General features: G+C 39.0%; 1 protein-coding gene across 1 annotated transcript; it reads left to right on the top strand.

Annotated features, from left to right (window-relative positions):
- The first annotated feature begins 547 nt into the window (after positions 1 to 547).
- RAX (retina and anterior neural fold homeobox) lies at positions 548 to 5019 on the top strand. Its single transcript, XM_075268742.1, has 3 exons — positions 548 to 1299; positions 1553 to 1791; positions 4245 to 5019. The coding sequence occupies exons 1-3, from the start codon at positions 1017 to 1019 to the stop codon at positions 4695 to 4697; spliced, it is 975 nt and encodes a 324-aa protein (XP_075124843.1). The 5' UTR covers positions 548 to 1016; the 3' UTR covers positions 4698 to 5019.
- The last annotated feature ends 13489 nt before the right edge of the window (positions 5020 to 18508 follow it).

Raw genomic sequence — 18508 nt, 5'->3', positions numbered from 1 at the left:
AGATAGATAGATAGAATGCTGGTCTCCTGGCCTTACTCTATGAAATAAATGAACTTGCTCAGTCTTATTCCCCCCTATTAGTCTGTGTGATAAGAAGCTATTTATGGCCCAATCTCATTATGATAATCAATCTAATTAATAATTAATAACAGCTCATTATGATAATTACCCGGAGACATCTGCCACCCCGAGCCATGTCCGCCCCTTGTCCCACCTATTAGATTCTACAATATTATAAAGTTCCCACTAGCTATAGCCGAGGTTGTCTTCTGCCACCATGGATGGTGCTATCACCAGGGTTATGTAGGACTTGTAGGTGACTCCACTAAGTTATGGTAGATATATCCGAGCAGTTCCCAGGAGTTCAGTAACACATTCTGCTCTGCTACATGGAATAGAAGAGGGTAAACTATTAAAACAAACATTGTGTTTAGATGTTAAGCTTCATGGACCTGGATGAATAGAGATTTGTGAGAGGTGGAGCTTGCCTGAGCATCTTCTTCTTCTCCAGGTAGTGTCCATAGTAAACACAATGCCTCATCTAGTGGTGGGGACGTGACAGCTTTAGAGGAGCACAGCAGGGGCAGCTGATACACAGCCACAAAGAACAGACATTACTTTAAAAGTCTTCAGCAAGCTGGGACTGAGTCACTCCTTCCTGAGAGGTCATAAGAAGCTGATCCTCTGCTCTTGAAGGACAGCTAGTCATCCACAGCTCAAGCAGAAGGATCTGATGCTGGGAGCCAGCTTAGAGGAATCAGCCTTTCTTAAGGGAGATTTGCAGCCTGTTGTGACTGAACTATGCTAGCACACTATTATCCCTTATAGTATAATATAGAAACATAGACCTTTCCTGCTAAAAACCTTCAAGGAACCAATTTTGGAAGGCTTCGAGAAATTTGGAATCCTTCAAAAACTCATGGACTTGTAGACGTTTCTTCACCCACTTTGGAAAGCATCGGAAAGACCCGTTGGAGATATACACATAAAATAACCCCCCTAAAAATTAGCCCCCAATGCATCTCCACAGTCCGTCACTCATGGCAGAAGGAAACTTCTCTCTTTCTGGACACTTGGTGAGAAGTCCTGTCGGAAACCCTTCCAGACTTCACAGCATAGAGGCTATTTTAGGATTTTCCAAAGAGGACAATGTTCTGAGCTCATTCCAGCCAGAGGGCAGTCCCAGGAATGGTAAGGAAGCTGAGAAGAGGAACTCTAGACACTGTCTTCACAAAATGGCTGAGGATATACAACCACAGCAGAGCCAGATAGAAGATAGGCAAGAGGACAACTACGGGGGTAAGTGACGAGATAGACAACCCATGATTTAGTTATGTCTTCAGGAAACATGACCTTGATATAAATAGTTCCAAATTTTGGTTAAACTCTAAAGCCACCTAAGAAGTATCTCTTAGACGTCTTGGTCATGGACTTCTAATACCCTTAGATGGTTCCAGTATTCTAATAGTGGACTTTGTACTAGGTCTAATGTAAGATCTCCATAACCGGGAGGGTCCCTCTAAATAATATGAACCTTCTCAACCTATTCCAGATACCTACTGTAGCAAAACTTCCAGCGAGTGCCTGAGCCCAGGGTTGTCCGCCAATAACAGTGACCACAAACTATCAGACGACGAACAACCCAAAAAGAAGCACAGGAGGAACCGGACCACCTTTACTACTTACCAACTCCATGAGCTGGAAAGAGCTTTTGAGAAGTCCCATTACCCCGATGTGTACAGCCGAGAGGAGCTGGCCATGAAGGTGAACCTCCCAGAAGTAAGAGTCCAGGTAAGATAAAACTGCCCGGAGTATTAAACGCCTAACCCCAAGCAAATCAAAAGGATTGTTATGTTTCTAATCCAGTTATAGTAATTATAAGCCAACCGCACTCCCCGGCTGAAGAGTAATTTAATTATGGCCTACAATTAGTGGCGAGAACGTATTACTGACTGGTATGATGGATACAGGACGTGAGATATAAGTCTAATGTCTATAATAAACATCTCATACTAACCAACCTGTAGACACTTAGGGGTCACATACACAACTTCTAGAAAGTTTTTGAGTTGTAGTTTTTAGATAGATAAATAAATAGATAGATAGATAGATAGATAGATAGATAGATGATAGATAGATAGATAGATAGATAGATAGGAGATAGGTAGATAGGAGGTAGGTAGATAGATAGGAGATAGATAGATAGATAGATAGATAGATAGATAGATAGATAGATAGATAGATAGATAGGAGGGAGATAGATAGATAGATAGATAGATAGATAGATAGATAGATAGATAGGAGATGGATAGATAGATAGATAGATAGATAGATAGATAGGAGATAGATAGATAGATAGGAGGGAGATAGATAGATAGATAGATAGATAGATAGATAGGAGGGAGATAGATAGATAGATAGATAGATAGATAGATAGATAGATAGATAGATAGAAGGGAGATAGATAGATAGATAGATAGATAGATAAATAGATAGGAGATAGATAGATAGATAGATAGATAGATAGATAGATAGATAGATAGATGAGAGAGATAGATAGATAGATAGATAGATAGATAGATAGATAGGAGATAGGTAGATAGATAGATAGATAGATAGATAGATAGATAGATAGATAGATAGGAGATGGATAGATAGATAGATAGATAGATAGATAGATAGATAGATAGATAGATAGATAGATTGATGATGACAGATAGATAGGAGATAGATAGATAGATAGATAGATAGATAGATAGATAGATAGATAGATAGATAGGAGATAGATAAATTATACAGGTAATTACAAAAAAATATATATATATATATTTAATATATAAATTAGAAATTTGTTTTACAGTTCATACAGGACTTTACAGAATTAAGTGAATGTGCTAAAAAAAAAAAAAAAAAAAATACTTGCAGATCTTTTTTCTCTTTCTTTAAGTTTGACAGAGAAATTTGATAACTTTTTCCTTTGTCGTTAATTATCTGGTTAACCTCGTCTTGTATTAAGATACTAAATACTCGCTCCAACATGTCGATCTGTAATATAGGGCTATTGGGGGGGGGAGTAAAGATCGTGTTTTTATAGTTACTCTGGACTGAGATCAAAAGCAAGCGGAATAAAATATTTCTGATAAATAACAATAATAATTCTTATCATTACAGTTATTATTATTATTATTACATATATTATTATGATATATTATAATTTAAATAAATATTGTAATAAAATCTGTATTATTTATATATTTTTTCCTTGAAGCTTAATATTTTCTCAGTTCTTTTTTTTTTGGAAAATATAATAATGTATGAGGTTACTTTTTAAAGTTAATTATTTCAAAAACATCCATGAATATACAGGAACTCACTTTCTTTCTAGCATGAATCTGTAAAAATACATTCATCGAATCATTTCTGATCTTTCTATAAACGCTGTTAGTTTTATGGGTGAAGTTAAATAGTTTTGTGTCAAAATATATTTAAAACATTTCATATTTTTTTTTTATTAAAGCTAAAAAATATATATATTTTAGTTGAAAAATATTGAATTGTGAACAGCCAGGGTATAAAATATTAGATTTAAAAACTTGTAATATATAAAAATATATATTTGCATTTGACAAAAAAATATTAACTAAATCCAAAGCTCATCATTTCTAACAATATTATAAAATTATTATAAATGGACTTTTTTTTAACAAAGTAGATAAAAAATTGGGAATGGGATAGAATTATGAAATAGATAGATTAAAATTAAGAGATTAGATAGAAAATAGATAAAAAGTTGTGACTGTATTAATGTTTTTTTTTTCTTTTTTATATCTGTTGCAGTTTAGTTTGGTTCCTAATATCTTAAAATGTTCACCACAAATTTTACCAAAATTTTCCAAACATTATAAATTCTGCTTTTTATTATTATTATTATTATTATTATTATTATTATTATTATTATTATTATTATACATAGATTTATTGCTCTTAGATCTTTGTACAGATGGAATTTACCCTTTGGATTTGGGGGAATAGAAGAAACTTACGAATCTTTATACTGCACCATATGGAGGTTTTGATAAAACTTATGGCCACATAGCCTGGGTTGGATTATAGGGATGGCAAAGGGGGAAATTTCCTAAGTATCTCGTTCATTGGGACTGATTTAATGACTTTTGTTGGAACTTTTTATTGTTTTTTTTATAAACTTTTTTATGTCTAAATTCCATATTCTGCTTTCATCACAGGTTTGGTTTCAAAACAGAAGAGCCAAATGGAGACGACAAGAAAAGTTGGAGGTTACGTCCATGAAACTTCAAGACTCCCCAATTCTTTCTTTCAACCGATCCCCACAGCCTCCAGCCATGAGCACCATCAGCACTAATCTACCCTTAGATTCCTGGCTTACCCCTCCCATGTCCAACACCACCACCCTACAGACCCTGCCGGGATTTGTGACCACCCCACAGAGTATTCCTGGCAGCTACACCCCACCACCTTTTATGAACACTGCACCTGTTGGTCACGCTCTACAACCATTGGGGTCCATGGGGCCACCACCTCCATACCAGTGTGGAGCCAACTTTGTGGACAAGTACCCTCTTGAAGAAGTAGACCCTAGAAACACAAGTATAGCAGCGCTAAGGATGAAGGCAAAGGAACACATTCAGTCTATTGGCAAGCCTTGGCAAACCATATAACACGGGTCCCACTGGGCACCCCAGCTCGGAAACATGTTCATATGTTCACAATGAAGGACTATGTGGACCATGAGGACAGGAACATTATGTGCCAAGCACAAAGCCATCATCCATCTTCCATTCTGAACTGCTTGTAGACTCTGGCTAGGCTTTGTTTTTATCTAGAGTTTTTGGATTTTGGATTCAATAAATGACTTCATGTTTACAAAAAATAAAACCGTTCCCATGTGAAATAGAAAAAAAATCGCCATTGAGGATCCAATTCAGTCGCTTCTTAGCTACACCTGCCAGGAAAATTGGGTGACAACCAATAGTTCCAAATTTAAAGCTTCCAATGGGGCGTAACTTGTGGGGTGCAGTTCTACCCGGGCCCAGGAGCCTTAGGGGGGCCCATAACCTATACATTATAATGGCAGGTCCTGGTACAGTTTTTGCACTAGAGCTGAAGGACTTCATGTTACGCCCATGGCTTCCACCAATGACAATGATACAGCAGTAGTGGAAGCCATATTGGCTGCAAACCAGTTTTCCCACAAACAGATTTAACTAAGAAATAGCTGAATTCATGTTTTAATTTACATTTACAGATTTTTTTTTTCATTTTTTGTTTTTTGGGAAAATTTTTCTTTAAGATTTCAGGAACATGTTGTAACTCTTTCTAGGCTGTAGGACAAACAATGTCCATGACTTATGTATTTAAGATTATCAGAAGATGTAAATATGGGAGGGGGCGACCTCTGATCATTAAATACTGTGTTTAGAACATTTCGTGTCCAGTGTCTGCCTGTATAATATCCGAACATAGACTGACTACCTGCTGATGGACATGTCCTAGCAAGATCAAGAAGTGACCGGAATATCTCACGTGGAAGATAGGAAGCACATGACTCTCAGCTGAGTAGCGGGATTGCGGGAGACTGGATTAAGGTCATAAGGTTACTTACTGGAAACTAACAGAATTATTAATCTCACCATAAACCCACAAGACCCCTCATCAGAATACAAAAAACTACAGCTTTATAATTTACATAGAAATGGAAATGACTTAAGAAGTGTAAAATAGGATGTAACTCAAGATAAGTAATGTAATGTATGTACACAGTGACTGTACCAGCAGAATAGTGAGAGCAGCTCTGGAGTATAATACAGAATGTAACTCAGGATCAGTACAGGATAAGTAATGTAATGTATGTACACAGTGACTGCACAAGCAGAATAGTGAGTGCAGCTCTGGAGTATAATACAGGATGTAACTCAGGATCAGTACAGGATAAGTAATGTAATGTATGTACACAGTGACTGCACCAGCAGAATAGTGAGTGCAGCTCTGGAGTATAATACAGGATGTAACTCAGGATCAGTACAGGATAAGTAATGTAATGTATGTACACAGTGACTGTACCAGCAGAATAGTGAGTGCAGCTCTGGAGTATAATATAGAATGTAACTCAGGATCAGTACAGGATAAGTAATGTATGTACACAGGGCCTGTACCAGCAGAATAGTGAGCGCAGCTCTGGAGTATAATACAGGATGTAACTCAGGATCAGTACAGGATAAGTAATGTAATGTATGTACACAGTGACTGTACCAGCAGAATAGTGAGTGCAGCTCTGGAGTATAATACAGGATGTAACTCAGGATCAGTACAGGATAAGTAATGTAATGTATGTACACAGTGACTGCACCAGCAGAATAGTGAGTGCAGCTCTGGAGTATAATACAGGATGTAACTCAGGATCAGTACAGGATAAGTAATGTAATGTATGTACACAGTGACTGTACCAGCAGAATAGTGAGCGCAGCTCTGGAGTATAATACAGGATGTAACTCAGGATCAGTACAGGATAAGTAATGTAATGCATGTACACAGTGACTGCACCAGCAGAATAGTGAGTGCAGCTCTGGAGTATAATACAATATGTAACTCAGGATCAGTACAGGATAAGTAATGTAATGTATGCACACAGTGCCTGTACCAGCAGAATAGTGAGTGCAGCTCTGGAGTATAATACAATATGTAACTCAGGATCAGTACAGGATAAGTAATGTAATGTATGTACACAGTGACTGTACCTGCAGAATAGTGAGTGCAGCTCTGGAGTATAATACAGGATGTAACTCAGGATCAGTACAGGATAAGTAATGTAATGTATGCACACAGTGCCTGTACCAGCAGAATAGTGAGTGCAGCTCTGGAGTATAATACAATATGTAACTCAGGATCAGTACAGGATAAGTAATGTAATGTATGTACACAGTGACTGCACCAGCAGAATAGTGAGTGCAGCTCTGGAGTATAATATAGGATGTAACTCAGGATCAGTACAGGATAAGTAATGTAATGTATGTACACAGTGACAGTACCAGCAGAATAGTGAGTGCAGCTCTGGAGTATAATACAATATGTAACTCAGGATCAGTACAGGATAAGTAATGTAATGTATGCACACAGTGCCTGTACCAGCAGAATAGTGAGTGCAGCTCTGGAGTATAATACAATATGTAACTCAGGATCAGTACAGGATAAGTAATGTAATGTATGCACACAGTGCCTGTACCAGCAGAATAGTGAGTGCAGCTCTGGAGTATAATACAATATGTAACTCAGGATCAGTACAGGATAAGTAATGTAATGTATGCACACAGTGCCTGTACCAGCAGAATAGTGAGTGCAGCTCTGGAGTATAATACAATATGTAACTCAGGATCAGTACAGGATAAGTAATGTAATGTATGTACACAGTGACTGCACCAGCAGAAAAGTGAGTGCAGCTCTGGAGTATAATACAGGATGTAACTCAGGATCAGTACAGGATAAGTAATGTAATGTATGTACACAGTGACTGCACCAGCAGAATAGTGAGTGCAGCTCTGGAGTATAATACAGGATGTAACTGAGTACAGGATAAATAATGTAATGTATGTACACAGTGACTGTACCAGCAGAATAGTGAGTGCAGCTCTGGAGTATAATACAGGATGTAACTCAGGATCAGTACAGGATAAGTAATGTAATGTATGTACACAGTGACTGCACCAGCAGAATAGTGAGTGCAGCTCTGGGGTATAATACAGGATGTAACTCAGGATCAGTACAGGATAAGTAATGTAATGTATGTACACAGTGACTGTACCAGCAGAAAAGTGAGTGCAGCTCTGGAGTATAATACAGGATGTAACTCAGGATCAGTACAAGATAAGTAATGTAATGTATGCACACAGTGACTGCACCAGCAGAATAGTGAGTGCAGCTCTGGAGTATAATACAGGATGTAACTCAGGATCAGTACAGGATAAGTAATGTAATGTATGTACACAGTGACTGTACCAGCAGAATAGTAAGCGCAGCTGTGGAGTATAATACAGGATGTATCTCAGGATCAGTACAGGATAAGTAATGTAATGTATGTACACAGTGACTGTACCAGCAGAATAGTGAGCACAGCTCTGGAGTATAATACAGGATGTAACTCAGGATCAGTACAGGATAAGTAATGTAATGTATGTACACAGTGACTGTACCAGCAGAATAGTGAGTGCAGCTCTGGAGTATAATACAGGATGTAACTCAGGATCAGTACAGGATAAGTAATGTAATGTATGTACACAGTGACTGTACCAGCAGAATAGTGAGCGCAGCTCTGGATTATAATACAGGATGTAACTCAGGATCAGTACAGGACAAATAATGTAATATATGTACACAGTGACTGTACCAGCAGAATAGTGAGCGCAGCTCTGTAGTATAATACAGGATGTAACTCAGGATCAGTACAGGATAAGTAATGTATGTACACAGTGGCTGTACCAGCAGAATAGTGAGCGCAGCTCTGGAGTATAATACAGGATGTAACTCAGGATCAGTACAGGATAAGTAATGTAATGTATGTACACAGTGACTGTACCAGCAAAATAGTGAACACAGCTCTAGAGTATAATACAGCATGTAACTCAGGACCAGTACAGGATAAGTAATGTAATGTATGTACACAGTGAGTGCACCAGCAGAATAGTGAGCGCAGCTCTGGACTATAATAAAGGATGTAACTCAGGATCAGTACAGGATAAGTAATGTAATGTATGTACACAGTGACTGCAGCAGCAAAATAGTGAGCGCAGCTGTGGAGTATAATACAGGATGTAACTCAGGATGAGTACAGGATAAGTAATGTAATGTATGTACACAGTGACTGTACCAGCAGAATAGTGAGCACAGCTCTGGAGTATAATACAGGATGTAACTCAGGATCAGTACAGGATAAGTAATGTATGTACACAGTGACTGCACCAGCAGAATAGTGAGCACAGCTCTGCAGTATAATACAGGATGTAACTCAGGATCAGTACAGGATAAGTAATGTAATGTATGTACACAGTGACTGTACCAGCAGAATAGTGAGTGCAGCTCTGGAGTATAATACAGGATATAACTCAGGATCAGTACAGGACAAGTAATGTAATGTATGTACACAGTGGCTGCACCAGCAGAATAGTGAGCACAGCTCTGGAGTATAATACAGGATAAGTAATGTAATGTATGTACACAGTGACTGTACCAGCAGAATAGTGAGTGCAACTCTGGAGTATAATATAGGTTGTAACTCAGGATCAGTACAGGATAAGTAATGTAATGTATGTACACAGTGACTGTACCAGCAGAATAGTGAGTGCAGCTCTGGAGTATAATACAGGATGTAACTCAGGATCAGTACAGGATAAGTAATGTAATATATGTACACAGTGACTGCACCAGCAGAATAGTGAGTGCAGCTCTGGAGTATAATACAGGATGTAACTCAGGATCAGTACAGGGCAAGTCATGTAATGTATGTACACAGTGACTGTACCAGCAGAATAGTGAGTGCAGCTCTGGAGTATAATAAAGGATGTAACTCAGGACCAGTACGGGATAAGTAACAAAACGTATGTACACAGTGACTGCACCAGCAGAATAGTGAGTGCAGCTCTGGAGAATAATACAGGTTGTAACTCAGGATCAGTACAGGATAAGTAATGTAATGTATGTACACAGTGACTGTACCAGCAAAATAGTGAACACAGCTCTGGAGTATAATACAGCATGTAACTCAGGACCAGTACAGGATAAGTAATGTAATGTATGTACACAGTGAGTGCACCAGCAGAATAGTGAGCGCAGCTCTGGACTATAATAAAGGATGTAACTCAGGATCAGTACAGGATAAGTAATGTAATGTATGTACACAGTGACTGCAGCAGCAGAATAGTGAGCGCAGCTGTGGAGTATAATACAGGATGTAACTCAGGATCAGTACAGGATAAGTAATGTAATGTATGTACACAGTGACTCTACCAGCAGAATAGTGAGCGCAGCTCTGGAGTATAATACAGGATGTAACTCAGAATCAGTACAGGATAAGTAATGTATGTACACAGTGACTGCACCAGCAGAATAGTGAGCACAGCTCTGCAGTATAATACAGGATGTAACTCAGGATCAGTACAGGATAAGTAATGTAATGTATGTACACAGTGACTGTACCAGCAGAATAGTGAGTGCAGCTCTGGAGTATAATACAGGATATAACTCAGGATCAGTACAGGACAAGTAATGTAATGTATGTACACAGTGGCTGCACCAGCAGAATAGTGAGCACAGCTCTGGAGTATAATACAGGATAAGTAATGTAATGTATGTACACAGTGACTGTACCAGCAGAATAGTGAGTGCAACTCTGGAGTATAATATAGGTTGTAACTCAGGATCAGTACAGGATAAGTAATGTAATGTATGTACACAGTGACTGTACCAGCAGAATAGTGAGTGCAGCCCTGGAGTATAATACAGGATGTAACTCAGGATCAGTACAGGATAAGTAATGTAATATATGTACACAGTGACTGCACCAGCAGAATAGTGAGTGCAGCTCTGGAGTATAATACAGGATGTAACTCAGGATCAGTACAGGGCAAGTCATGTAATGTATGTACACAGTGACTGTACCAGCAGAATAGTGAGTGCAGCTCTGGAGTATAATAAAGGATGTAACTCAGGACCAGTACGGGATAAGTAACAAAACGTATGTACACAGTGACTGCACCAGCAGAATAGTGAGTGCAGCTCTGGAGTATAATACAGGTTGTAACTCAGGATCAGTACAGGATAAGTAATATAATGTATGTACACAGTGACTGTACCAGCAGAATAGTGAGTGCAGCTCTGGAGTATAATACAGGATGTAACTGAGTACAGGATAAGTAATGTAATGTATGTACACAGTGACTGTACCAACAAAATAGTGAGTGCAGCTCTGGAGTATAATACAGGATGTAACTGAGTACAGGATAAGTAATGTAATGTATGTACACAGTGACTGCATCAGCAGAATAGTGAGTGCCGCTCTGGAGTATAATACAGGATAAGTAATGTAATGTATGTACACAGTGACTGTACCAGCAGAATAGTGAGTGCAACTCTGGAGTATAATATAGGTTGTAACTCAGGATCAGTACAGGATAAGTAATGTAATGTATGTACACAGTGACTGTACCAGCAGAATAGTGAGTGCAGCTCTGGAGTATAATACAGGATGTAACTCAGGATCAGTACAGGATAAGTTATGTAATATATGTACACAGTGACTGCACCAGCAGAATAGTGAGTGCAGCTCTGGAGTATAATACAGGATGTAACTCAGGATCAGTACAGGGCAAGTCATGTAATGTATGTACACAGTGACTGTACCAGCAGAATAGTGAGTGCAGCTCTGGAGTATAATAAAGGATGTAACTCAGGACCAGTACGGGATAAGTAACAAAACGTATGTACACAGTGACTGCACCAGCAGAATAGTGAGTGCAGCTCTGGAGTATAATACAGGTTGTAACTCAGGATCAGTACAGGATAAGTAATATAATGTATGTACACAGTGACTGTACCAGCAGAATAGTGAGTGCAGCTCTGGAGTATAACACAGGATGTAACTCAGGATCAGTACAGGATAAGTAATGTAAAATATGTACACAGTGACTGCACCAGCAGAATAGTGAGTGCAGCTCTGGAGTATAATACAGGATGTAACTCAGGATCAGTACAGGATAAGTAATATAATGTATGTACACAGTGATTGCACCAGCAGAATAGTGAGTGCAGCTCTGGAGTATAATACAGGATGTAACTCAGGATCAGTACAGGATAAGTAATGTAATGTATGTACACAGTGACTGCACCAACAAAATAGTGAGTGCAGCTCTGGAGTATAATACAGGATGTAACTGAGTACAGGATAAGTAATGTAATGTATGTACACAGTGACTGCATCAGCAGAATAGTGAGTGCCGCTCTGGAGTATAATACAGGATGTAACTCAGTATTAGTACAGGATAGGTAATGTAATGTATGTACACAGTGACTGTAAAAACAGAATAGTGAGTGCAGCTCTGGAGTATAATACAACATATCACTCAGGATCAGTACAGGATAAGTAATGTAATGTATGTACACAGTGACTGCACCAGCAGAATAGTGAGTGCAGCTCTGGAGTATAATACAGGATGTAACTCAGGATCAGTACGGGATAAGTAATGTAATGTATATACACAGTGACTGCACCAGCAGAATAATGAGCGCAGCTCTGGAGTATAATACAGGATGTAACTCAGGATCAGTACAGGATAAGTAATGTAATGTATGTACACAGTGACTGCACCAGCAGAATAGTGAGCGCAGCTCTGGAGTATAATACAGGATGTAACTCAGGATCAGTACAGGATAAGTAATGTAATGTATGTACACAGTGACTTCATCAGCAGAATAGTGAGTGCAGCTCTGGAGTATAATACAGGATAAGCAATGTAATGTATGTACACAGTGACTGTACTAGCAGAATAGTGAGTGAAGCTCTGGAGTATAATACAGGATGTAACTCAGGATCAGTAATGTATGTACACAGTGACTGTACCAGCAGAATAGTGAGCGCAGCTCTGGAGTATAACACAGGATGTAACTCAGGATCAGTACAGGATAAGTAATGTAATGTATGTACACAGTGACTGCACCAGCAGAATAGTGAGTGCAGCTCTGGAGTATAATACAGGATGTAACTCAGTATTAGTACAGGATAAGTAATGTAATGTATGTACACAGTGACTATACCAGCAGAATAGTGAGTGCAGCTCTGGAGAATAATACAGGATGTAACTCAGGATCAGTACAGGATAAGTAATGTAATGTATGTACACAGTGACTGCACCAGCAGAATAGTGAGTGCAGCTCTGGAGTATAATACAGGATGTAACTCAGGATCAGTACGGGATAAGTAATGTAATGTATATACACAGTGACTGCACCAGCAGAATAGTGAGCGCAGCTCTGGAGTATAATACAGGATGTAACTCAGGATCAGTACAGGATAAGTAATGTATGTACACAGTGACTTCATCAGCAGAATAGTGAGTGCAGCTCTGGAGTATAATACAGGATAAGTAATGTAATGTATGTACACAGTGACTGTACTAGCAGAATAGTGAGTGCAGCTCTGGAGTATAATACAGGATGTAACTCAGGATCAGTAATGTATGTACACAGTGACTGCACCAGCAGAATATTGCGTGCAGCTCTGGAGTAAAATACAGGATGTAACTCAGTATTAGTACAGAATAAGTAATGTAATGTATGTACACAGTGACTATACCAGAAGAGTAGTGAGTGCAGCTCTGGAGAATAATACAGGATGTAACTCAGGATCAGTACAGGATAAGTAATGTAATGTATGTACACAGTGACTGCACCAGCAGAATAGTGAGTGCAGCTCTGGAGTATAATACAGGATGTAACTCAGTATTAGTACAGGATAAGTAATGTAATGTATGTACACAGTGACTATACCAGCAGAATAGTGAGTGCAGCTCTGGAGTATAATACAGGATGTAACTCAGGATCAGTACAGGATAAGTAATGTAATGTATGTACACAGTGACTGCACCAGCAGAATAGTGAGCGCAGCTCTGGAGTATAATACAGGATGTAACTCAGGATCAGTACAGGATAAGTAATGTAATGTATGTACACAGTGACTGCACCAGCAGAATAGTGAGTGCAGCTCTGGAGTATAATACAATATGTAACTCAGGATCAGTACAGGATAAGTAATGTAATGTATGTACACAGTGACTATACCAGAAGAATAGTGAGTGCAGCTCTGGAGAATAATACAGGATGTAACTCAGGATCAGTACAGGATAAGTAATGTAATGTATGTACACAGTGACTGCACCAGCAGAATAGTGAGTGCAGCTCTGGAGTATAATACAGGATGTAACTCAGTATTAGTACAGGATAAGTAATGTAATGTATGTACACAGTGACTATACCAGCAGAATAGTGAGTGCAGCTCTGGAGTATAATACAGGATGTAACTCAGGATCAGTACAGGATAAGTAATGTAATGTATGTACACAGTGACTGCACCAGCAGAATAGTGAGCGCAGCTCTGGAGTATAATACAGGATGTAACTCAGGATCAGTATAGGATAAGTAATGTAATGTATATGCACAGTGACTGCACCAGCAGAATAGTGAGTGCAGCTCTGGAGTATAATACTGGAAGTAAGTCAGTATTAGTACAGGATAAGTAATGTAATGTATGTACACAGTGACTATACCAGCAGAATAGTGAGTGCAGCTCTGGAGAATAATACAGGATGTAACTCAGGATCAGTACAGGATAAGTAATGTAATGTATGTACACAGTGACTTCATCAGCAGAATAGTGAGTGCAGCTCTGGAGTATAATACAGGATAAGCAATGTAATGTATGTACACAGTGACTGTACTAGCAGAATAGTGAGTGAAGCTCTGGAGTATAATACAGGATGTAACTCAGGATCAGTAATGTATGTACACAGTGACTGTACCAGCAGAATAGTGAGCGCAGCTCTGGAGTATAATACAGGATGTAACTCAGGATCATTACAGGATAAGTAATGTAATGTATGTACACAGTGACTGCACCAGCAGAATAGTGAGTGCAGCTCTGGAGTATAATACAGGATGTAACTCAGTATTATTACAGGATAAGTAATGTAATGTATGTACACAGTGACTGTACCAGCAGAATAGTGAGTGCAGCTCTGGAGTATAATACAGGATGTAACTCAGGATCAGTACAGGATAAGTAATGTAATGTATGTACACAGTGACTGCACCAGCAGAATAGTGAGTGCAGCTCTGGAGTATAATACAGGATGTAACTCAGGATCAGTACGGGATAAGTAATGTAATGTATATACACAGTGACTGCACCAGCAGAATAGTGAGCGCAGCTCTGGAGTATAATACAGGATGTAACTCAGGATCAGTACAGGATAAGTAATGTAATGTATGTACACAGTGACTTCATCAGCAGAATAGTGAGTGCAGCTCTGGAGTATAATACAGGATAAGTAATGTAATGTATGTACACAGTGACTGTACTAGCAGAATAGTGAGTGCAGCTCTGGAGTATAATACAGGATGTAACTCAGGATCAGTAATGTATGTACACAGTGACTGCACCAGCAGAATAGTGAGTGCAGCTCTGGAGTATAATACAGGATGTAACTCAGTATTAGTACAGAATAAGTAATGTAATGTATGTACACAGTGACTATACCAGCAGAATAGTGAGTGCAGCTCTGGAGTATAATACAGGATGTAACTCAGGATCAGTACAGGATAAGTAATGTAATGTATGTACACAGTGACTGCACCAGCAGAATAGTAAGCGCAGCTGTGGAGTATAATACAGGATGTATCTCAGGATCAGTACAGGATAAGTAATGTAATGTATGTACACAGTGACTGTACCAGAAGAATAGTGAGTGCAGCTCTGGAGAATAATACAGGATGTAACTCAGGATCAGTACAGGATAAGTAATGTAATGTATGTACACAGTGACTGCACCAGCAGAATAGTGAGTGCAGCTCTGGAGTATAATACAGGATGTAACTCAGTATTAGTACAGGATAAGTAATGTAATGTATGTACACAGTGACTATACCAGCAGAATAGTGAGTACAGCTCTGGAGTATAATACAGGATGTAACTCAGGATCAGTACAGGATAAGTAATGTAATGTATGTACACAGTGACTGCACCAGCAGAATAGTGAGCGCAGCTCTGGAGTATAATACAGGATGTAACTCAGGATCAGTACAGGATAAGTAATGTAATGTATATGCACAGTGACTGCACCAGCAGAATAGTGAGTGCAGCTCTGGAGTATAATACTGGAAGTAAGTCAGTATTAGTACAGGATAAGTAATGTAATGTATGTACACAGTGACTATACCAGCAGAATAGTGAGTGCAGCTCTGGAGAATAATACAGGATGTAACTCAGGATCAGTACAGGATAAGTAATGTAATGTATGTACACAGTGACTTCATCAGCAGAATAGTGAGTGCAGCTCTGGAGTATAATACAGGATAAGCAATGTAATGTATGTACACAGTGACTGTACTAGCAGAATAGTGAGTGAAGCTCTGGAGTATAATACAGGATGTAACTCAGGATCAGTAATGTATGTACACAGTGACTGTACCAGCAGAATAGTGAGCGCAGCTCTGGAGTATAATACAGGATGTAACTCAGGATCATTACAGGATAAGTAATGTAATGTATGTACACAGTGACTGCACCAGCAGAATAGTGAGTGCAGCTCTGGAGTATAATACAGGATGTAACTCAGTATTATTACAGGATAAGTAATGTAATGTATGTACACAGTGACTATACCAGCAGAATAGTGAGTGCAGCTCTGGAGTATAATACAGGATGTAACTCAGGATCAGTACAGGATAAGTAATGTAATGTATGTACACAGTGACTGCACCAGCAGAATAGTGAGTGCAGCTCTGGAGTATAATACAGGATGTAACTCAGGATCAGTACGGGATAAGTAATGTAATGTATATACACAGTGACTGCACCAGCAGAATAGTGAGCGCAGCTCTGGAGTATAATACAGGATGTAACTCAGGATCAGTACAGGATAAGTAATGTAATGTATGTACACAGTGACTTCATCAGCAGAATAGTGAGTGCAGCTCTGGAGTATAATACAGGATAAGTAATGTAATGTATGTACACAGTGACTGTACTAGCAGAATAGTGAGTGCAGCTCTGGAGTATAATACAGGATGTAACTCAGGATCAGTAATGTATGTACACAGTGACTGCACCAGCAGAATAGTGAGTGCAGCTCTGGAGTATAATACAGGATGTAACTCAGTATTAGTACAGAATAAGTAATGTAATGTATGTACACAGTGACTATACCAGCAGAATAGTGAGTGCAGCTCTGGAGTATAATACAGGATGTAACTCAGGATCAGTACAGGATAAGTAATGTAATGTATGTACACAGTGACTGCACCAGCAGAATAGTAAGCGCAGCTGTGGAGTATAATACAGGATGTATCTCAGGATCAGTACAGGATAAGTAATGTAATGTATGTACACAGTGACTGTACCAGAAGAATAGTGAGTGCAGCTCTGGAGAATAATACAGGATGTAACTCAGGATCAGTACAGGATAAGTAATGTAATGTATGTACACAGTGACTGCACCAGCAGAATAGTGAGTGCAGCTCTGGAGTATAATACAGGATGTAACTCAGTATTAGTACAGGATAAGTAATGTAATGTATGTACACAGTGACTATACCAGCAGAATAGTGAGTACAGCTCTGGAGTATAATACAGGATGTAACTCAGGATCAGTACAGGATAAGTAATGTAATGTATGTACACAGTGACTGCACCAGCAGAATAGTGAGCGCAGCTCTGGAGTATAATACAGGATGTAACTCAGGATCAGTACAGGATAAGTAATGTAATGTATATGCACAGTGACTGCACCAGCAGAATAGTGAGTGCAGCTCTGGAGTATAATACTGGAAGTAAGTCAGTATTAGTACAGGATAAGTAATGTAATGTATGTACACAGTGACTATACCAGCAGAATAGTGAGTGCAGCTCTGGAGAATAATACAGGATGTAACTCAGGATCAGTACAGGATAAGTAATGTAATGTATGTACACAGTGACTTCATCAGCAGAATAGTGAGTGCAGCTCTGGAGTATAATACAGGATAAGCAATGTAATGTATGTACACAGTGACTGTACTAGCAGAATAGTGAGTGAAGCTCTGGAGTATAATACAGGATGTAACTCAGGATCAGTAATGTATGTACACAGTGACTGTACCAGCAGAATAGTGAGCGCAGCTCTGGAGTATAATACAGGATGTAACTCAGGATCATTACAGGATAAGTAATGTAATGTATGTACACAGTGACTGCACCAGCAGAATAGTGAGTGCAGCTCTGGAGTATAATACAGGATGTAACTCAGTATTATTACAGGATAAGTAATGTAATGTATGTACACAGTGACTATACCAGCAGAATAGTGAGTGCAGCTCTGGATTATAATACAGGATGTAACTCAGGATCAGTACAGGATAAGTAATGTAATGTATGTACACAGTGACTGCACCAGCAGAATAGTGAGTGCAGCTCTGGAGTATAATACAGGATGTAACTCAGGATCAGTACGGGATAAGTAATGTAATGTATATACACAGTGACTGCACCAGCAGAATAGTGAGCGCAGCTCTGGAGTATAATACAGGATGTAACTCAGGATCAGTACAGGATAAGTAATGTAATGTATGTACACAGTGACTGTACTAGCAGAATAGTGAGTGCAGCTCTGGAGTATAATACAGGATGTAACTCAGGATCAGTAATGTATGTACACAGTGACTGCACCAGCAGAATAGT

The sequence above is a fragment of the Leptodactylus fuscus genome, chromosome 1, assembly GCF_031893055.1.
Source record: "Leptodactylus fuscus isolate aLepFus1 chromosome 1, aLepFus1.hap2, whole genome shotgun sequence".
Taxonomy (NCBI): Eukaryota; Metazoa; Chordata; class Amphibia; order Anura; family Leptodactylidae; genus Leptodactylus; species Leptodactylus fuscus.
Note: the sequence above shows the minus strand (reverse complement) of the source record. Positions and strands in the feature narration are given on the sequence as shown.